We start from the raw sequence: 22,500 nt of genomic DNA, 5'->3' as shown, positions 1-22,500 counted from the left end.
GAGGGAGGGGAAAGGAGGGAGGGGAAAAGGAGAGAGGAGAGAGAGGAGGGAAAAAGGAGGGAGGGGAAAAAGGAGGGAGAGGAAAAGGAGAGAGAGAGAGAGAGAGAGAGAGAGAGAGAGAGTGAGAGAGAGAGATAGAGAGAGAGAGAGAGAGAGACAGAGACAGAGACAGAGACAGAGACAGAGACAGAGACAGAGGCAGACAGACAGAGACAGAGAAAAAGAGAAATGAAGTGGGGTTGGAAGGAGGGAAGAGGGAAGAAAGAAGAACAAGGGGGAGGAGGAGGAATGAGCGCCTGGAGCCCTTGCGCATCGCTTCCCTAACTTGTTATTCCCGTAATCAGTGAGCCGGGAGTGGGTCGTGACGCAAGGGCGGGCGCCGGGACACAGGTGGGCGGGGTGGTCACACTATTCGCACTGCGGCGGCGGCGGCGGCGGTGGTGGCGGCGGGGCGGGGGTGGGGGAGGGCTGTGGGTGTGGGTTGGGCAGGGGCACGCGCTGTGGGGTTGGGTTGAGAAGGGTGGAATGCGCTGTGGGAAAGGATTGGGTGCTTTGGTACTTTTTTTTTTTTTGCTTGTTTGAAGAGGCTAATGTAGAGAAGGTATGAATGAGAATGAATAAGTATATGACCGGTTTCAGTTATATATTCGTCAGAAAAGATGTATTTCTGACGAAGATAGAATCGAAACCGGTCAAATACATCTCTTGCATTGTGAAAAGATATTCGTTCTCATTCATACCTTTTCTATTTTTTTGCTTGTTAGAAGAGGGAGGAAGGTTTACGGGGAAGGATTAGGTGATTGGAGACCTTTTTGTTAGAAAGAAGAGGGGAAAGGGGTCTATGGGACGGGATTGGGTGATTGGGGACTGTTTTGCTTGTTTGAAGAGGGAGGAAGGTCTACGGGAAAGGATTAGGTGATTGGGGACTTTTTGCTTGTTTGAAGAGGGAGGAAGGGTTTACGGGAAAGGATTAGGTGATTGGGGACTTTCTTGTTTGAAAGAAAAGAAAGAGGATTAGGTGATTGGGTGATTGGGTACTTTGGCATTTCTGGTATGAGGGATGTTGTTGTGGTGAGAACTGGGGAGGTTGGGTACTCCTTTGCTTGAAGGAAGGGGGGAGGGGTGGTGAGGGGAGGGGGAAGTGGTCTGCGGTGGAAAGGATTGGGAAACCGAATACTCTTTTACGAAGGTTTGTTTTGTTGTTTTACAAGCGTTTTGATTTCCTTTCCTTCGCTTTAATGGATATATTTTTTTTTACATGTGACCGTCTCTGTTCAGCTAGTTTTCATTTTCTTTGTTTTTTTTCCCCGTTTTCTTTTCCTGGCTTGTATCGTTTTCTTTTTCTTTTCATTTTTGTTTCATATTTTCACGGTATCCTATTAAGTGTGCTGAGTATGTGGGAGGCGTTGGTGTTGGTGTCCGAATAATCAAGTTGGCGTTGGTGTCCGAATAATCAAGTTGGTGTTGGTGTCCGAATAATCAAGTTGGTGTTGGTGTCCGAATAATCAAGTTGGTGTTGGTGTCCGAATAATCAAGTTGGTGTTGGTGTCCGAATAATCAAGTTGGTGTTGGTGTCCGAATAATCAAGTTGGTGTTGGTGTCCGAATAATCAAGTTGGCGTTGGTGTCCGAATAATCAAGTTGGTGTTGGTGTCCGAATAATCAAGTTGGTGTTGGTGTTGGTGTCCGAATAATCAAGTTGGTGTTGGTGTCCGAATAATCAAGTTGGTGTTGGTGTCCGAATAATCAAGTTGGTGTTGGTGTCCGAATAATCAAGTTGGTGTTGGTGTCCGAATAATCAAGTTGGCGTTGGTGTCCGAATAATCAAGTTGGTGTTGGTGTCCGAATAATCAAGTTGGTGTTGGTGTCCGAATAATCAAGTTGGTGTTGGTGTCCGAATAATCAAGTTGGTGTTGGTGTCCGAATAATCAAGTTGGTGTTGGTGTCCGAATAATCAAGTTGGCGTTGGTGTCCGAATAATCAAGTTGGTGTTGGTGTCCGAATAATCAAGTTGGTGTTGGTGTCCGAATAATCCAGTTGGTGTTGGTGTCCGAATAATCCAGTTGGTGTTGGTGTCCGAATAATCAAGTTGGTGTTGGTGTCCGAATAATCAAGTTGGTGTTGGTGTCCGAATAATCAAGTTGGTGTTGGTGTCCGAATAATCAAGTTGGTGTTGGTGTCCGAATAATCAAGTTGGTGTTGGTGTCCGAATAATCCAGTTGGTGTTGGTGTCCGAATAATCAAGTTGGTGTTGGTGTGCGAATAATCAAGTTGTTGTTGGTGTCCGAATAATGAAGTTGTTGTTGGTGTCCGAATAATGAAGTTGTTGGTGTCCGAATAATGAAGTTGTTGTTGGTGTCCGAATAATCAAGTTGTTGTTGGTGTCCGAATAATGAAGTTGTTGTTGGTGTCCGAATAATGAAGTTGTTGGTGGTGTCCGAATAATGAAGTTGTTGGTGGTGTCCGAATAATGAAGTTGTTGTTGGTGTCCGAATAATCAAGTTGTTGTTGGTGTCCGAATAATGAAGTTGGTGTTGGTGTCCGAATAATGAAGTTGGTGTTGGTGTCCGAATAATCAAGTTGTTGTTGGTGTCCGAATAATGAAGTTGTTGGTGTCCGAATAATGAAGTTGTTGTTGGTGTCCGAATAATGAAGTTGGTGTTGGTGTCCGAATAATGAAGTTGTTGTTGGTGTCCGAATAATGAAGTTGGTGTTGGTGTCCGAATAATCAAGTTGTTGTTGGTGTCCGAATAATGAAGTTGTTGTTGGTGTCCGAATAATCAAGTTGGTGTTGGTGTCCGAATAATCAGGTTGGTGTTGGTGTCCGAATAATCAAGTTGGTGTTGGTGTCCGAATAATCAAGTTGGTGTTGGTGTCCGAATAATCAAGTGGCGCTTCTTCTGCATAATGCTCATAAGACTCCGCCCACGCTTTGGAGTCCGCGTTGAAAATTCGCGCGCGCTGAAAAACGGGTTTTCTTCTTCTTTTTCGTCTTTTTCTTCTTCGGCGTCTTCTTTTTTTCGTCGTCTTGTATTTTTTTCCTTTTTCCTTTTCTTCTTTTTGTTTTTCATTTTTTTTCTCATTATTTTCCTTTTTTCTTCTCTTTTCTTTTTTTTCTTCTTTTCCTTTTTCCTTTTTCTTTGTTCTTCTTCCTTTACTTCTTATTATTCTTCGTTGTTTATTTCAGCCTTAACGCCGTTTCCAAATACTCGCTCAGACAAGTACTGAGAGTGAAGTAAACAAACTAGGAAAAGTGAAAAAAAACTAGGACATTGCCCTTAGAAGTGTGACAGTGGCGGTAGCGGTTAGGGAGAGGAGAGCAGCATGGGGAGGGGGCGGAGGGGGCGGAGGGGGGTGGGGGGGCAGTGGTATGCTGTTCTAATTTTGTGTTCATGGGGTGGATTTTGGTGGATTGGGATGGAAGGATAGAAAGGCAGGTAATAGATAGGCATGTAGTTTTGTCTTTTTACATGTCTTTTTGGTTATCTTTGTGTCTGTATGTCTGTGTTGGTTTATCTGAATATCTGTCTATCTATTCATCTATATATTTTTGTATATGTTTATCCATCTACCTATATCTGTATTTATCAATATCGATATCTATATCTGTTTGTGTCTATATGTATCTATATCTATCTATATATTTGTTTCTCTCTCTCTCTCTCTCTCTCTCTCTCTCTCTCTCTCTCTCTCTCTCTCTCTCTCTCTCTCTCTCTCTCTCTCTCTCTCTCTCTCTCTCTCTCTCTCTCTCTCTCTCTCTCTCTCTCTCTCTCTCTCTCTCTCTCTCTCTCTCTCTCTCTCTCTCTCTCTCTCTCTCTCTCTCTCTCTCTCTCTCTCTCTCTCTCTCTCTCTCTCTCTCTCTCTCTCTCTCTCTCTCTCTCTCTCCTCTCTCTCTCTCTCTCTCTCTCTCTCTCTCTCTCTCTCTCTCTCTCTCTCTCTCTCTCTCTCTCTCTCTCTCTCTCTCTCTCTCTCTCTCTCTCTCTCTCAATCCACCCCATATCTTCTACTTTTCTTTCCTTCCATCCCCATTCCTTCACCCCTTTTGCCAACTCTCTTCATCCCATATTTCTTTCCTCCCTTCTTTCCACATCCCTTCAAAGTTATTATATTTTCGTATTATACGATATACAAGTTGCATACTTATCTCAGATATTTTATCGGCCACCCAAGAAAAAAGAAAGGAGAAGAAGAAGAAGAAAAAATAATAAATTGATATACGATCGAAGATAACCTACAGGAAGAGATCCACCAAAGAAAAGAAAAGAAGAAGAAGAAAAAAGATAATATATTGATATACGATCGAAGATAACCTAGAGGAAGAGATTACGTGTAAGGAGAGACAAAGAATAAAAAAAGAAAAGAAAAGAAAAAAGAAAATGGATGATAAGCGAAGGAGGGGGGAAAAGAAAACGGGACGCGGGTGTAGCTCCGCCCACCGCGTCTGATTTTCTTGAAAGGTTTCTCGGGCGTCGGTCTCTTCAAAGGGTAACTGGAGGAGGTAATCGTGCAGTGGAAATCTTAGCGGGTGGGGCGTGGGGGAGGGGGTAAGGGGGGGGGGAGTTGGGTGGGTAGAGGATGGGAGGATGGGGGAGGTGGATGGGTGGGATGATGGGGGAGGTGGGTTGGTGGGAGGTTAGGGGACGGGGGATGGGGAGATGGAGGGGGAAGGGGAATGGGGAGGAGGATGGAGGAGATGGAGGGGAGGGAGATGGAGCGGGGAGAAGGGGGAGAGGTAGGGGTGGTGGAGAAGGATGGGGATGAGTTTGTGGAGGAGGAGGTGAGAATGGGGATGGGGAGAGGTGGGGGTGGTGGAGAAGGATGGGGATGGGTTTGGGGAGGAGGATAAAGGATGGGGATGAGTTTGGGGAGGAGGATAAAGGATGGGTATGAGGAGTATGGATAGGGTTAGGAAAGGGAGAGGGATAGGAAGTTCGGAGGAGGATGGAGGTGAGGAGTGGGGAAAAGAGAAGTAGGGGTAGAGGGGTTGAGGGGATGGAGGGGGGTGAAGGGTAGGGGTAGGAGAAGAGAAGGATAGGGAGTGGCGGAAAGGGAGATGAACGGGGAGTGGGGAAAGGAAAGGATAGGGGTGGGAGTAAAGGAGGGAATGAGGAAAGATGGGGATTCTCTCTGGACCCTCTCCTTCTCTACCCTCTCTTCCTCCCTCCTTCCTCTTCCCTTCCTCCTTCCCCTCCCTTCCCTCTCTCCTCTCTTCCCTCTCCTTCCTTCCCCTCTCTGTCCCCCATCCTCGATCTCTCCTCTCCCTCCTCCCTTCCTCTGTCTCCTCTCCTCTCCCTCCTCCCTTCCTCTGTCTCCTCTCCTCTCTCTCCTCCCTCTCTCTCTCTCCCTTTCCTCTCCTACCCTTCCCTCTCCTCTCCTCTCCTCCCCTCTCCTTCTCCTTTCCTCCCTCTCCCCTCCTCTCTCTTCCCTCTTCTACCCTCCCCTCTTCCCCTCTCCTCTCCCCTTTCTTCCCCTCCCTCTACTCTCCTCTCCTCTCCTCTCCTCTCCTCCCGTCTCTCCCCTTTCCTCTCTTCTCCTCCCCTTCCTCTCCTTTCCTCTCCTCTCCTCTCCTCGCCTCTCCTCTCCTTTCCTCTCTTACCTTCTCCTCTCCTCTCATCTCCTCTCCTCCTCTCTCCTCCCCTTTCCTCCCCTTTCCTCCGCCAGCGAGAGAGATTTCGTGCCACCACATAATATCGTCTTCGACAGGAACATTAAGACGATAATGGTTCTTAGGATGCAGATGCTGGTAACAGTTGCTGCGGCTTTGTGTTGTCGTTTCTTCTCTGTCTTATTTCTTTGTTTTTGTTTATTTTGTTTTTTGTTGGTGAGTTTCTCTTTTTTTGTTTGTTTGAGGGTGTTTATTTTTGTATTTTTGTTGGTTTGTTTGGATTGTTTGTTTGGTTATGGGAGGTGTATGGTTTGGATATTTTTGTTTCTGTTTTCGTTTTGTGTTTTTTTTCTCTCTTTTCACTGCTTGTTTTGGTCTTTCTTTTATTGTGTCTTTCCCTTCTTTTCCTCATTCCTCTCTCTCTCTCGCTCTCTGCCTCCTTTCTCCTTATCGGTCTCTCGCATATATCCACCTTTCAACGTGTCATACGTTCTTTATGACAGATATTATTATTCTCCCTCGCATCCCTTCCTCTGCTCCCCTCTCCCTCTTTCCAATCAACCTCCCCTTGTTCTCAATCACGTCCTTCACCTCTCTCTGTTCCCCTCTCCACCTTCCCGTCTGTTGCCGCTGGGGGAAGGGGAGAATTGAGGGAGAGGAGGGGTGGGCAGAGAAGAGGGGAGGGGAGGGGAGGGGAGGGGGGAGAGGGGGGAGAGGGGAGGGGAAGGGAGGAGAGGGAGGAGGAGGAAAGGAAAGGAAAGGAAAGGAAAAGAAAGGAAAGGAGGGTGGGTTGATGGGTGGGTGGGAGGGAAGGGGTGATGAGTAGAATGGGAAGGAGAGAGAGGAGAAGAGAGGAGAGAAACGGAGGAAAACAAGAAGGTGACACAGAAAAGAGGAGGAAGGGAAAAGGGGAGAGGACAGCTAGGGGAGGGGCAAGGGGATAGAGTAAAGAAATAGATAAGGAGAGGAGAAAGGGAAGAGAGGAGTTAGAACAGTAGTGGAGGGAAAGGGAAAAGAGGGAGCAGGAGGAGGAGGAGGAAGAGGAGAGAAACGAAAAGGAGAAAGAGGACGAGAAAGGACAGAGGAGGAAGGAAAAGAGGTAGGGGAGACCAATAGAGAAGGGAGGAGAGAGGACAGCGGAAAGAGGGGAGAGAGGAAGAGAGGAGAGAAACGGAAAGGCATACGGAAGAGGCAAAGGGACAGAGGAGGCAGGAAAGGGGGATAGGTTAGAGAAATAGAGAGAGAGGAAAGGGGAGGAGGCGAAGGGGAAAGGACAGAGATGGGGAAAGATCTCGTTGCCAGTGTTCCATAACTTACCAGGACGTCGGTGATAACTTCTGGAGGCGTTCTCGGTCTCTTCGCTGTCTCTTGTGTTGTGTTGAGAGGGGGGAAGGGGAAGAGGTAAAGGGGGTAGATGAGGAGGAAGAAATAAAGGGAGCAGATGAGGAGGAAGGGGAAGGGGTGAAGGGCAGATGAAGGAGGAGAGAAGGAAGGATGGAAGGAGAGAGGAAAGGAGACAGGAGAGTGAGGGAAGGAGATAGAGAAGGGGAGAGGGAGAGGTTAAGGGGTAAGGGAAAAGAAAGGGAGGGAAGAGAGAAGGGGTAGAAGAAATAGAGGAACGGGAAAGGGAGAATCAAAAGGGAAGGATAGAAGGAATAGAGGGAGAGGTACGGGAGAGATGAAAAGGAAGGGGAAAGGAAGGGAAACGCAAGGACACAAGAAAATGGAAAGGAGGAGAAAGTGGAGGAGAAAGGGTGTAACGTGGAAAGAGGAAGTGAAAGGAGAAGGGAAAGGGAGGGAAGGGATGGCGTAACTCACGCTGTCTAGCGAGGGTTGTCTTCAAGGGGTAGGATGGAGGGAAGGTCAGAAAGGAGGATGGAAGGAGATGGGGAAGAGAGGCAATAGGGGAGAAGGAGAATGTGAGAAATGGAAAGAAGAGGCATAGGTAGGAAGATAGTACAGCTGAAAACGGAAAGAAGGAGAGGGAGAAGGAGAAGGAGAAGGAGGGGAAGGAGGGAGAAGGAGATGGAGAGGGAAAGAAGGAGAGGGAGAAGGAGAGGGAGAGAGGAGAAGGAGAAGGAGGAGAGGAGAAGGAGGAGAAGGGAGAAGGAGAAGGAAAGGGAGAAGGAGAAGGAGAAGGAGAGGAAGGAGAGAGAGGGGGGGGAGGGGAGGGGAGGAGTGGGATGGAGGGAGGACGTCTCCGCGTCTCCGCAATTTGTTCGCGGCCGGAAAGCCCATTAGGCCGCCCCCCCCCCCCCCCCCTCTCCCCCCTCCCCCCGCCGCCGCCGGAACGGGTGATGGAGGCCTCTCCTTCTTGCCTTCGTTTCCTCCTTTCCTTCCTCTTTGATGTCTTCCTTTGAGTCTTTTTTCTCATCCTTTGGACTTCATTTTTTAAGATTTCTTGCTTACTTTACATGTCTTATTTCTTATTATTATTTTAAACCTAGTATGTTTTTTTCTTTCTTTCTTATATGTCTTACTTTTTTTATCCTTATTTGTTGTTGATTTCGCCTTATTCATTCATGTGCATACGTGTATATGCTTTTAAATGCTATATATACTATGTATATATTTCTTCTGCTTCTTCTTCTTCTTCGTATTCTTGTTTTCTTGTCCTTTGTAATTTTTTCTTTTTCTTCTACGTATTCTTTTTTTCTTCTTCGTATTCTTTTCTTTTTCTTCAGCTTCTTCTGTTATTTTTCATTTATATTTTGTAGTCTTTATCTAGGTTTCTCTACTCCTGTTCGTCCTTTTTCTCTTAATTATTTCGTCTACTATAGTTGCCTACTCTCTCCTTTTCCTTTATACTTCTATTATTGTCTTCTCTTTCTTCCGTTTTTTACTTCCCTCTCATATACGTTGCAGTCTTTTTTTTTCGTCTTCCTTTTCTGATCTTTCCCGACGCTTTTGTATTTCCCCTTTTCTCCCTCCCTCCCCACCTTCCTTCCCTTCTCTCCACCCTTCCCTCCTTCCCTCCCTCCCTCAGTGCCTCCCACCCTCCCTTCCTTCCTTTCTTCTTTCCTTCTATCCTTTCCTCCCCTTGCCTCCCTCCTTCCCTCCCTTCGGCCCTTCCCTTTCCTTCCCTTCCTTTCCCTCCCCTCCCCTCCCCTCCCCCCCCCTCCCCCCCCCCCCCCTCCCTTCTCCCCTTCCCCTCCCCCCCCCCTTACCTCTCTCCTTTTCCCTTCCCATGTCTCTCCCTCTTTACCTCCCTCTCCTTGCCACCCCCTCCTTTTCCCTTCCCATGTCTCTCCCTCTTTACCTCCCTCTCCTTGCCACCCCCTCTTTTTCCCTTCCCATGTCTCTCCCTCTTTACCTCCCTCTCCTTGCCATCCCCTCTTTTCCCCTTCCCTTTGACTAAATTTCCCAAATGAAATTTACACACTATCGCCATCGACGGTAAATTTGGCGTGGCCACGGACAGCCGGGTCGGAACTTTTGGCTTGGGAAATAAAAATGGAAGAAAACAAAAAAGAAGAAAGTAAAGAAAAGAAGGAGGTTTGAAAGGAGCTTTTTTCTTTCTTTCTTTCTTCTACTTTGTTTATTGCTTAGTCTGGAGGGTTGAAACGGGGGTTGAGGAGGGGGAGGGGTTTGGAGGGTGGGGAGGAAGGGGAGGGACGAGAGAAATGTATAATGCTTACCCCTTTTTATGTTCTGGATTTATCTCCCTGCGGGTGAAAGGAAGCCCAGGGAGAGAAGGAGAGGAGAGGGAGGGAGAGGGAGAGGGAGAGGGAGGGAGAGCTGCGTAGAGCAGAACAAAGACTGAAAACAAAGAGTAGGAGAGAGAGAGAGTGAGTGAGTAAGTGAGTGAGTGAGTGAGTGAGTGAGTGAGTGAGTGAGTGAGTGTGTGAGTGTGTGAGTGTGTGTGTGTGCGTGTGTGTGTGTGTGTGTGTGTCTCTGTGTGTGAGTGTGTGTGTGTGTGTGTGTGTGTGTGTGTGTGTGTGTGTGTGTATGTGTGTATGTGTGTGTGCGTATGTGTATGAGCGTGCGTTCGAGTGAGTGAGTGAATGAATGATTGCGAGCGAGCGAGGGAGAGTAAAAGAAGGCAGGGTCGTGTTTTGTATGCATAAATCGAGAACGAAGTTTGAAGACGCGATTGGACGGAGCTCGCCTAAGGAGTTCGTGGCTGGCTGGCTGGCGTGACGAGCCGCCTCGCTTAGCTAAGGGTTTGCGCTCAAATTGGGTGTGCGAAGCGGGTTGTGGGGGCTTCGGTTATTCGGCAGAGGAGGAGGCTTCGGTTAAGTGGCTGGGGAGGGGGCTTCGGTTACATGGCAGGGAATGGAGGTTTAAATTAAGTGGTAGGGGGAGGAGGCTTCAGTTGAGTGGCAGGGGAGGAGGCTTCAGTTGAGTGGCAGGGGAGGAGGCTTCAGTTAAGTGGCAGGGAAGGAAGGTTTCAGTTGAGTGGCTGGGAATAGAGGTTTGAATTAAGTGGTAGGGGGAGGAGGCTTCAGTTAAGTGGCAGGGGAAGAGGCTTCAGTTAAGTGGCAGGGGAGGAGGTTTAAATTAAGTGGTAGAGGGAGGAGGCTTCAGTTGAGTGGCAGGGGAGGAGGCTTCAGTTACGTGGCAGGGGAGGAGGCTTCATTTAAGTGGCAGGGGAGGAAGCTTCATTTACGTGGCAGGGGACGAGACATCAGTTGAGTGGCAGGGGAGGAGGCTTCGGTTACATGGCAGGGAATGGAGGTTTAAATTAAGTGGTAGAGGGAGGAGGCTTCAGTTAAGTGGCAGGGGACGAGGCTTCAGTTGAGTGTCAGGGAAGGAGGCTTCGGTTACATGGCAGGGAATGGAGGTTTAAATTAAGTGGTAGGGGGAGGAGGCTTCAGTTACGTGGCAAGGGGGGAGGCTTCATTTAAGTGGCAGGGGACGAGGCTTCACACGTGGCAGGGGAGGAGGCTTCAGTCGATTGGCAGGGAATGGAGGTTTCATGGCAGGGGCTCGAGACTTTAATTTTACCAAGGTCGTTACATGGCAGGGTGTAGAAGGCCTTAGGCAGTAGGCTTTACTTTCGTCGTAGGATGCGCGAAATATAGTGTTGTCTGGCAGGGTGTTGGGGCCAGCAAGTTTCCGTCACGTGACAGGGTGTAGGAGGCGCGCACCGTAAATCACGTGACAGGTGTAAGGGCGTCCCTCGTGCGGCAGGATTTGTGGCCTCGACTGAACGTTTCCGAGGGAGCGCATAAAGAGGCGTGTTGATGCGGTGTTGTGAGGGGAGGGCTTTACGTCGGGCGGGCGTGGCGGGAAGTGGGTTTTGGGTGAGGGGCAAGCAAGGGTTTTGGGTGAGGAGGAGAGGAGGGGGAAGGGGAGAAGAGGAGGGGGAGGAAGAGGTGAGGGGGAAGGGAGGAGGTGAGGGGGAAGGGAGGGAGGAGGAGGAGGAAGAGGAGGAGGAAGAGGAAGGGAGGGACGTGAAGGAGGGAGGTGAAGGAGGGGAGGGAGGAGGAGGAGGGAGGGGGAAGAACAGGAGGAGGAGGAGATGGGGAAGGGTAGGAGGAGGAGGGGAAGGTGAAAGGGAGGAGGAGGAGAAGAGGGGAAAAAGGACGAGGAGGGGGAAAGGAGGAGGAGGAGAGAAGGAAGAGGGGGAAGAGGAGTTGAGAGGGGAAGGGGAAAGGGAAGGGAAAGGGGAAAAGAAAAAGAATGTGGAAGGAGAAGAAGAAGAAAAGAAAACTGGAGGAGGAGGAGAAGAAAAAGAAAAAAGTTTACATACTTTCTCGATTACTTCTGATTGCTCTTGACTCGTCGACAACCATTTTTTTTTATCAAACTTTTTTTTTCATCCAGTTCCTTTCCGTATCTCAAAGATCAGAGTCCTGCTGCGTAAGATGACAGTTGGAAGCACGCATTTCGTCTCGTTTATGGAGTTTAATGCCATTAAATGCGAGAAAGAGGCGCTGGATCAAGTTACATGTTAAGGGAGTACAGGGACCTCGAGAACCAGGTCTTGAGGGAAGTCCATGTCGCTGCGTCGAGTGCGTTCGGGTTGGGCTCTCGGGCTCTGCGTCTGTCCTCTCTCTCTCTGGCTCTGGCTCTCTCTTTTTCTTTCTCTTTCTCATTCTGTGTCTGTCTCGGTCTGTCTGTCTCTCTGTCTCTGTCTGTCTCTGTCTGTCTGTCTGTCTCTCTGTCTCTCTCTCTGTCTCTCTGTCTCTCTCTCTTTCTCTCTGTCTCTCCCTCTCTCTCTTTCTCTCTCTCTTTCTCTCTCTCTCTCCCTTTCTCTCTTTCTCTCTCTCTCTTTCTCTCTCTCTCTTTCTCTCCCCTTCTCTCTCTGTGTGTTTGTATGCCTGTTTGTTTTCCTGTTTGTTTATTTGTTTTCATGAGTGGGTGTAATTATCATATCTTTGCAATTATCCATCTAACCTGATTATCACATCTTGATCTGAATTACGTAATCCTGGGGATATAGTGTAATGAAACAGTCATCTTGCATCGTGATTAATCAGCACCAGTCATACATTCGCTGCATCAGCTTACGAGAACGTGTCATAGGTCTTCGTAGTCGCTTGGCATGCACTGCGTCGTGTCACTGACTGTCATGAAGTCTTCTGATATGCGTGATTGTTGATCTTTTTCTGTTGAGGCTGGGCGTGGGCGTGTGTTAGAGGGTTGGTGTGTATTATGGCGTTGACACTCGGCCGGTTTGTCAAAATTGTGCGACGCTCGACCCAACGAGCATTCACTATACGGACATGTATATACACAGAAATAAATGCATGTATATCAGTCTAGACATGCATATCTACCATATAGATAGATAGATGAATGTGTGCGTATCTGGTGAATAGAAAGATGTGCATTTATTTCTGTGTATATGCATGTCTGTATTTACGGGTATTCATGGGGTCGGGCCTCGCACAGTTCAAAAAAAAAAAAAATTGGCCTATTATTGTAATGAAAATGGTGTGCTTCGTCGACCTTTTCACTATTTTGGGAATTGATGTAACCAGTAGTGTTGAATTCTGATGCAGTATTGTAATATATATATATATATATATATATATATATATATATATATATATATATATATATATATATATATATATGTGTGTGTGTGTGTGTGTGTGTGTGTGTGTGTGTGTGTGTGTGTGTGTGTGTGTGTGTGTGTGTGTGTGTGTGTGTGTGTGTGTGTGTGTGTGTGTATGTATGTGTGTATGTGTGTAGGTGTAGGTGTTTGTATGTATGTGTATGTATGTATGTATGTGTGTATGTATATATGTATGTATATATATATATATACATATATATATATATATATAAATATATATATACATATATACATATATATATCGCCTGTCCTTCCCCGCCCCTCGTGCTGCCAGAACCGCCCCCCCTCTCCCCGTAACGGCGTCGCGGGCGGGCCTCATCCACGCCGCCCGCCGCCACCCACCTCATCCGTCTCCCTTTCGCGCTTCGCAAGTCGGTTAATTGGGTCGCGAGGTCGCCGTATCCGGACCCCCTTCAGGCTGGGAGGAACCGCGGGGGGGGGGGGGGTGCTGGGTGATTGGGTCGGATTGGGTTGGATTGGTGGCTTGGCTTGGTCATGGCGCGAGGGGGTTGCTGTTATTATTATTGTTGCTGTTATTGTCGTTGATGTTATTGTTATCGTCATCTTCATCATTATCATTATCGCTATCGTTATCATTATTGTCGTCATCGTCGTCATCATCATCATCATCCTCATCCTCATCCTCAACACCATCCTCCTCCTCCTCCTCATCATCATCATCACCATCCTCCTCCTCCTCCTCATCATCATCATCACCATCACTATCACTATCATCATCACCGTCACCATCATCATAAAGGTTAAACAACAGTACTTTAAGTTCAAGTTTTGATAATTTAGGGTCCTGTCACGCCCTACAAGTGGTAAGATTTAATAGATAAAGGAATGAATAGGAGAATATAGATAAATGTTTTTTTTTTTCTTTCTTTCTTTTTTAATTCGTGCATGTGTTTTGACTGAATGACCTCGGTGCAAGTATGTGTGTTCTGGGCGGGATGGGTGTGTGTGTGTGTGTGTGTATGCGTGTTCGTTTGTTTTGTGTGTGTTGTTTTGGTTATCTGTGTGGGTGTGTTGATGGAAAAGATGATGTGGATATATATGCGGGTTTGTTTATATTGTTTATTTGTTTTGCGTGATGCTTAAGTATGGATATAGGGGTATGCATGTGTGTGTCTTTTGTCTGGGTGTGAGGGTGTGTGTTGTGTGTGTGCGTGTGTGTATGTGTGCGTCAGGATGTAGCGAAGTCTGTATGTGTGCGTATGTGTTTGTCTGTATGTTTGTGTGTCTGTGTGTATGTGCGTGTGTGTATGTGTGCGTCAGGATGTAGCGACGAGCTGGCACGGGCTGAGTGTCTAGTTACATCCTCCAGTAATTGGGTTTATTGTTGCTCATGAGGAAGAGACGGGATGTGGTGGCAGGGAATTTTTTCTGTCATTTTTTTTTCATATTCTGTTTATATTCGTGTTTATTTTTCGAGTTATTTGGTGTGTGTGTCATTGGGCGCGTTGCGTGTATTTTGAAGTTATTCGTCGCATTTCCGCTATGCATTGCAAAAAAGAGCATAGAAAAACAAAAAAACATCGAGGCAGACAGATAGACAGAAAGACAGACAGGAAGATAGATAGATAGTTAGATAGATACACAGACAGACAAACAGACGAACAGACAGCAGGGACAGAAGCAGACTAACAGATAAATGCAGAAATAATGAGATAAAGAAAGCGTGAGATAGCCGGACAGAGGCAGACAGATAGACAGACAGATAGACAGATATACAGACATATAAGCAGTCAGATAGACAGACAGATAGACAGACATATAAACAGTCAGATAGACAGACAGAAAGAGAGAGAGAGAGACAGACAGACAGACAGAGACAGAGACAGAGAGAGAAAGAAAGAAAGAAAGAAAGAAAGAAAAAAAGAAAGAGAAACAGAAAGAGAGAAAGAAAGAAAGAGACAGAGACGGAGAGAAAGATGTACAGTACATGGATTGCGAAAGCTGGAAAGCAAGTGTACCCTCATCCACCTCGTTCGCCAAGCACATTCGAGGTTCTTAAGGATGTTGCGTGTGTCAAATGGGTTCGTGCAGTGTGCAATGGCATAATGTTGCAGAGATATTTCAGCTGATGACACTTGCTAGGTGTCACGGCTGATTAGAGAAGATTCGCAGATGTGGCTTGACTGATGATTGGGGGCGGGGTGGTGAAGGGGGGATGAGGGAGGGGGTGGAAGAGGGGGAGGGACTGGGGGAAGGATTCATAGGGGTGGGGTAGGGAGGGGGGAGTGGAGGGAGGGATTTGGGATTGGGGGGAAATGGGTTGGGTGGGGGTAGGGGGGACTGGGGAGAAGGAGGGAGGGGTTGGGAGGATTGGGTGGGGTGTTTGGTGGTGGGGGGAGGGGGAAGGGGAAGGGAAGGGGTTGGGGAAAAGAGTTATAGGGTGTGCATGACTAAGCTTCGTCTGTCTCGCTCCATGATGGCCATTACACGCCGCCCGTGCCCTGTGACATGACCCCCGCTGACCCTGGAGTGGCAAGGAACAGCTTCTGTCCCTTTGGGGTGAGCGGTGTTGACTCATATGATTGCTAAGTTTTTTTTTCTTTTTTTTTTCTTTCTCTGGTTCCCTCTCTCTCTCTCTCTCTCTCCCTCCCTCCCTCCCTCCCTCGCTACTCCCTCCTTTCCCCTTTCTATCTCCCTCTCTCTCTATTTATCTATCTATCTATCTATCTGTCTATCTATCTATCTCTCTCTCTCTCTCTCTCTCTCTCTCTCTCTCTCTCTCTCTCTCTCTCTCTCTCTCTCTCTCTCTCTCTCTCTCTCTCTCTCTCATTGTATCTTCCTCTCTCCCTCCTCCTCTCTCCGCCTCCCGCTTCCTCTCCTTCTCTCTCTTTTAAAACTTTATAGAAGTTCCATTCCATTTTTTCTTCGTTTCCCGCACAAGACGGATGGATGACACGGCGCCTCGAGAGGGAGTTGGAAATAATAAAAACAAAGACAAAAACAAAAACAAAAGAACGAAGACCGGGAAGAAAAACAAAAGACGAGAGGGCGCGCAGGTGTTGCCTTCGAATTATAACGATGTCGCGGAATACGAAAGGAAGGCGGGTGGGAGGGGGAGGGGGGTGGGGGCGGGTGGGGGCGGAGTCTCTTTGGAGAGGCTTCTCGACGTAAATGGATTTCATCTGTTTATATATATATATATATATATATATATATATATATATATATATATATATATTTAAGAAAATATATATGTATGTATGTAATTATGTATGCATATATGTATGTATATATGTACGTTTGTAGATATTTAAATATGTATATGTGCTTTTGCATTTCTTTTTATCTTCTTCCCCATTTCTTTATTGTTCATGATAATTTTAAATTTTTTTTCACATTTCAAAACCTGTTTATATATTCATTTTGATCCGCCGAATGACACAATAAACCCGAATAACCTCGCACTCTTTACTCGTGCAATATCGCGACGCCATTGAGCTCTGTGCAACGAAGGGGCAAGAGGGACGCGAAACCAAGCATGCAATGAAGTGATTCGACACTAAACTTCTGAATAATAAATGACTGAATTTGTTGATGAAATACATTTCTTTTTGTTTTCCTTTTTTTTGTTTGTTTTATTGTTTGCTTTTTGTTATTGTTATTACTGATAATTGTTGTTGTACTGATTCCCCCGTGTATAATGTTGTTCCTCTCACCCCTCTCTCACACTAGCTCTTAGAGGGACTCCTCGCGAAAAAGGTTAGTTGCACCCCCGGCTCCCCCCTCCCCCCCTCCCCCCTCGTGGTGGAGGAGGAAGGCCGTGGTTATCTTGTGTTGGTGATTTGGTGGAGGAGGGGCTTGGTGGAGGAAGGAGGGGGGTGGTAAGGTCATGTCTTTGACCTTATTTTCGGTCCCTCCTCCTCCGAGTGTAGATGGATGGATGTGGTGTGGATTTGGTGGTTTGCTCCACCCCTTCCACCCCCTCCCTGCTTCCCCTCACCCCCCTCCCTCCTTCCCTTCATTCCCCTCTCAGATTTTGAGATTTTTATGTTTATTAAATGTTGATGTCAGAGATACGTGGGATTGATTTTTATTTTTTCCCCCATTTTCAATTCTGCACTTCTTTTTTTCTTCGGATTATTCTTTAATCTTGTTTTCTACTTTTTTGTGTCTAAACTTTCTCTTTGTTCTTTTCCCCCATTTTTCTTCCTTTTTTACCCTCTGACTCCTTCCAGGACGTGAGATTTTCCTCTATTTTTTCTTTTCTTTTATTGTTTGTTCGGTGTTTAAATCAAGCAAACAAATCTTCATAAATTTAACAACAATGTAGTAGAACCCCCCCCCTCCATCCCCATGCCCCCTACACCAAAATGAATGAATGGGATGAGTTTAGATATTTTTTAGAGAACCGTGACTTTTTAACCAATGGTTCCATCACACTTTTTCACGTTCTTTCCAGAACACGATTTCCATTTATTTTCATGAGTTTATATACATGTCTAGACAGTAGTTTATACGTTCTGTTTAAGCTGGACATATTTACATTCCTTTTAAAATAAGAAATCTCAATTTATGCTCGTATCTCCCCGACAGAGGTGGCTGGACCCGCTCAAACCCGTGAAGAAACAGCTGCGCATCAGGACAAAGAGTCTGGGAACATGTGAGTATCTGGGGCCTGTTTGAGGTTCTCGGCGAAGGGTTAATGTTGATTGTGGCTTTGTTTTGTTTCTAAGTGTATTGTGGCATGTTTGTATCGTGTGAGTTTGTTGTATTTGGGTAGGATTTTTTTTTGAAGGTCAGATTGTGTGTGTGTGAGTGTGTTTGTTTGTGTGTGTGTATGTGTTTGTCTTTGTTTGTTTGTTTGTGGGTGTGTGTGCGTGCGTGCGTGTGTGTGTGTGTGTGTGTGTGTGTGTGTGTGTGTGTGTGTGTGTGTGTGTGTGTGTGTGTGTGTGCGTGTGTGCGTGTGTGTATGTGTCTATATTTATGTGTATGTACGTATATGGGTGTAATTTAAAAGTTTTTTTAAAAGATATTTTGGTATTTGAAGTATTTGAATATATATATATATATATATATATATATATATATATATATATATATATATATATATATAAAATAATCAAACAAAGTAAGGAAGGTATACGCCATGTAAGTATAATAAAAAAAGGTACAAACACAGGTCACATTTGGCCATGTCAGATGCTCTAGTACAAGTACAGAGAGGATACTCCCCTCTGCCGCTGCTTCCCTTAAGAGTGAGAAAGTAGCCATTCCGGGGTTTTAGGGCAGGAATGCATCTTCGTCTCATAAACCGAACGGGCAGCCGGAACGTGTGAAGCATGTCTTACGGTCATTTCGTTCTTTCGGTTTAGGGGAAGCCGGATAAAGGAGGAAACTGTCAGATATGTATCTGTTATTACGGTTAAATGGGGGTAATGCTATCGGATGAATGGGGTACTGTCAGCTAGAATGGGATGTTCCCGGTTAGATTGTGTTTGTTTCAGGTCGAATAGGGTCATTGCCGGTTAAATGGGGGTCGGTTATGGACATTGCCGGTTAATTGGAGGCCGGTTAGGGATATTGCCGGTTAAATGGGGTCCGGTTAGGGAAAATGCCGGTTAATTGGAGGCCGGTTAGGGACATTGCCGGTTAATTGGAGGCCGGTTAGGGATATTGCCGGTTAAATGGGGGCCGGTTAGGGATATTGCCGGTTAACTGGAGGCCGGTTAGGGATATTGCCGGTTAATTGGAGGCCGGTTAGGGATATTGCCGGTTAAATGGGGGCCGGTTAGGGATATTGCCGGTTAATTGGAGGCCGGTTAGGGATATTGCCGGTTAATTGGAGGCCGGTTAGGGATATTGCCCCTTGAATTGGATATTGTTGGGTGAATAGGGGTAATGCCGGTTAAATGGGCATATTCACGGTTGAATGGGATGCTGCAGCTTCAATGGAGATCGTCACCATCATCAGCCCTTAACCTGTTCGGGTCGTAGGGTCACTGTTGCGCTGTGAAAAAGAAGGCTGCTGTGGTTTGGCCATGGAACACTTCAGAAGGAAAAACAGTAATGGAAAGCTTAGTAGAAAGAGTAAGATAAAGAGGGAGGCCAAGAAAGCAATTGGGTAGTTAAAGAATGGAGTAGTATAGAGGTTAAAGATCTACAAGAAAAGAGAAAAAAAAAAAAACAAAAAAAAAACAAGAAGGAATGGGGATGTAAGCTACTTCGGTGCCCCCACGCCATGAAATAAGGAGAGTGGCGCTTGAATGAGGTTGCTGTAGGGGCGAAATTGGGATATTGCCGGTTAAATGGAGGGATACAGCAAGTTTGAATAGGGATATTGCCGGTTAGATGAACATGTTGCCGGATACGGATCTGCTGGAGCGGTTAAATGCGGAATCCTCGTTACGGCAACGCGATCTCTCCGATATGGCTTTTGCTAGAGGAATTTTATTGGCCGAGTTAACGTTTATTATTGGAGCAGATGTTGCTTGTGTGGAAGGGAGGGAGTGAGGGGGGAGGGGGGATGTTCTTGGGAGGGGAGTGAGGGTGAGGATGTTCTTGGGAGGAGTGAGGGGGTGAGGATGTTCTTGGGAGGGGGAGTGAGGGGGTGAGGATGTTCTTGGGAGGGGAGTGAGGGGGTGAGGGTGTTCTTGAGGAGGGGAGTGAGGGTGTTCTTGGGAGGGGAGGGGGGTGTTCTTGGGAGGAAGTGAGGGTGTTCTTGGGAGGAGTGAGGGTGTTCTTGGGAGGGGGTGAGGGTGTTCTTGGGAGGGGAGTGAGGGTGTTCTTGGGAGGGAGTGAGGGTGTTCTTGGGAGGGGAGTGAGGGTGTTCTTGGGAGGAGTGAGGGTGTTCTTGGGAGGGGAGTGAGGGTGTTCTTGGGAGGGGAGTGAGGATGTTCTTGGGAGGGGAGTGAGGGTGTTCTTGGGAGGGGAGTGAGGGTGTTCTTACTCCTTCCTCTCGTCTTTTTTTGTGATTTTTCTCTCTCTTATTCGGAATAAACGTTCCCTAGTGGTGGCTTATTTAATACTTTAGAGATATAAAATCGCTCTGGAGGATTGGCGTACCCTGGGGAAGAGAGAGAGAGAGAGAGAGAGAGAGAGAGAGGGAGAGGGAGAGGGAGAGAGAGAGGGAGAGGGAGAGGGAGAGAGAGAGAGAGGAGGGAGAAAAGGAGAAAAAGAAGGAAAGAAAGAAAGAAAGAAAAGAGAGGGAGAGGAGAGAGAAAGAGAGAGAGAGAGAGAGAGAGAGAGACAGAGAGAGAGAGAGAGAGAGAGAGACAGAGAGAGAGACAGAGAGAGAGACAGAGAGAGAGAGAGAGAGAGAGAGAGAGAGAGAGACAGAGAGAGAGACAGAGAGAGGGAGAGAGAGAGACAGAGAGAGAGAGAGAGAGAGAGAGAGAGAGAGAGAGAGAGAGAGAGAGAGAGAGGAGAGAGGGAGAGAGAGAGAGAGAGAGAGAGAGAGAGAGAGAGAGAGAGAGAGAGAGAGAGAGAGAGAGAGAGAGAGAGAGAGAGAGAGAGAGAGAGAGAGAAAGAAAGAAAGAAAGAAAGAAAGGGAAAGAAAAAGAGAGGGAGGAAGAAAGAAAAAGAAAACGATAAAGAAGAAAAAAAGAGAGAAAGAGAAAGAGAGAGGAAGAGAGAGAGAGCGCGCTCGTTGATTTAGGCACCTGCAATGCGCCCCCACCAGTCCACCACCTCGATTGACGGCGGGTGGCGGCGGCGGCGGCGGTGGCGGCGGCGGAGGAGGCGGCTGGATGCAAGACATGTGTCGGAAGCTCATGACTGATGCAAGGGTCAATTCGGGCGCCTGAAATGCTGAAGTGGCCTCGTGGGACGGGGCTGAGGATGAGGAAAGAATGGCGCGTTTTTGAGGGCAATTTTATCATTATTTTTGGGGTGAAGGTGAGGGGAAATTTGAACTGTCTTAGGGACTTCTCTCTCTCTCTCTCTATATATATATATATATATATAAAAACATGATTTGAGATAAAAATGAACGTAACGTGTCGAGATCGATGCAAAAAGATCTTTGAGTACACGTTATTGCGTTTGTTTTAGATTTTTTGAAAAAAAGTAAAAGAAAATGGACATGATGACCTGAAAACAGCGTATTTTGGGATAATTTTGGTTATTTTAGGGCTGGGGACGCTATGAAGATAGACTGTTCGTGGTGCAGTTTGGTTTGCTTGTGGGATGAAGATGGAGCTTAGATAAAGATTTTTGAAGCCTTTCTTTTTTGCTTGGTTTGGGAATGGCGACGGGACAAAAATAGAAATTAGGAGTCTTCTTCTTATTGTTTGATTGATCTTATTCTTATTCTTATTGTTGTTGTTATTATTATTATTATTATTATTATTATTATTATTATTATTATTATTATTATCAATATCATTTTTATTATGATTGTTAATATTATTATTGTTAGTATCATTTCAATATTATTATTGTTATTATCTTCTATTTTCTTCTTCATATTATTATCGTTGTCTGTATTATTATATTTATTATTGCTATTGCTACTGGTGTTGTAATAAATAGATGAGAGATGAAAGGCGAAGCAGAATGTGTTTTACGAAAAAAAAGAAAAAAAACCTTTACACTCGTTATTGAGGCAGACGACAAGTTGAACGCATTGTGGAGCTCGACAAGAGGGAGAATTTATGTTGAAATGCCACCAACGCTTTGTACTCCAGCTCACAATAACATTCTTTTTTATGTTTCTTCTTCTGCTCACAATGACATTCTTTTTTTTTTTGTTTGTTTGTTTGTTTCTTCTTCTTTTCTTCTTTTTTGGCACGTTAAGGAATCGGGTGGAGGGTTTTCAAAAGGGGAACGTACAGGGGAGGGGGGGGGGCGAACTGGACAGCCAGACACTTGAGGGGAGAGATTCATGAGAGATTCACGAGTGATTCACGAGAGATTCAAGAGAGTTTCAAGAGAGATTCATGAGAGATTCACGAGTGATTCATGAGGGATTCACGAGAGATTCGCGAGTGATTCACGAGTGATTTACGGGAGATTCAAGAGAGATTCACGAGAGATTCACGGGAGATTCACGAGTGATTCACGAGAGACTCACGAGTGATTCATGAGAGATTCATGAGAGGTTCACGAGTGATTCACGAGAGAAACACAAGAGATTCACGAGAGATTCACGGCGGAGAGTCAGAGGAGGAAAGTGAGAATGATGATGCGCTGGCGTTTCCGATTCTCCGGAGGGAAGGAGGGAGGGAAGGGATGGAGGAAGGGAGTGAGGGAGGGAAGGGAGGAAGGAGGGAGGAAGGAGGGAGGGAAGGGAGGAAGGAGGGAGGGAGAAATAGAGGAAAAGAGGGAGGTGGAGAAGGATTTTTGGGTGTATATTTGGGGATGTGTTTTCACACAGACAAACACGTATGCTCGCACGCACCCACCCATCCACACACACACACACACACACACACACACACACACACACACACACACACACACACACACACACACACACACACACACACACACACACACACACACACACACACACACACACACACAAATATCAATCTGTTTATTACTGTCCAAATTTTATTAGAAATAGATATTTTGTTAAGTATTACCAACACCAATCTGTTTACTACTCATCCAAAGATAAACATTTTACACATTTTTTGCGTATTACCAGCGTCATACCTGGTAACCGGATTCATGGATGGCTTTTCTGAATCCTGGATTTACGGGAAGGTGTTTTACGAGGCACTGCCGGACGTTTGGGGTCGGAAGGGAGAAAGCGCCGTCGGAAGAAAGACGGTAAGAGTTGCCCCCACGGGAGACGAGGTCAATATTTTAGTGAGTTCGCGTGGGGGGAACTTGCGGGGTTTTTTGGGGGGTGGGTGGGATGGAGGAGGAGGGGGGGGGGCAGGCGTATTGTATTGATTTTTGTT

The 22,500-nt window shown here is 46.3% G+C and overlaps 1 protein-coding gene across 4 annotated transcripts in view; it reads left to right on the top strand.

The window, feature by feature from the left end:
• The window catches only part of Ptpmeg (protein tyrosine phosphatase Meg), a 196,674-nt gene that overhangs the window by 48,148 nt on the left and 126,026 nt on the right, over nucleotides 1-22,500 (top strand). For 2 of the 4 annotated variants that reach the window (XM_070144796.1, XM_070144794.1), the window contains exons 4-5: nucleotides 16,325-16,351; nucleotides 17,186-17,252. In XM_070144796.1, coding sequence (XP_070000897.1) covers nucleotides 16,325-16,351; nucleotides 17,186-17,252 — 94 coding nt within the window. The remainder of the gene's footprint in view (nucleotides 1-16,324; nucleotides 16,352-17,185; nucleotides 17,253-22,500) is intronic. The other 2 variants (XM_070144797.1, XM_070144795.1) reach the window with 1 other exon arrangement.

This window comes from Penaeus vannamei, chromosome 32 (genome assembly GCF_042767895.1).
Source record: "Penaeus vannamei isolate JL-2024 chromosome 32, ASM4276789v1, whole genome shotgun sequence".
Classification (NCBI taxonomy): domain Eukaryota; kingdom Metazoa; phylum Arthropoda; class Malacostraca; order Decapoda; family Penaeidae; genus Penaeus; species Penaeus vannamei.
Note: the sequence above shows the minus strand (reverse complement) of the source record. Positions and strands in the feature narration are given on the sequence as shown.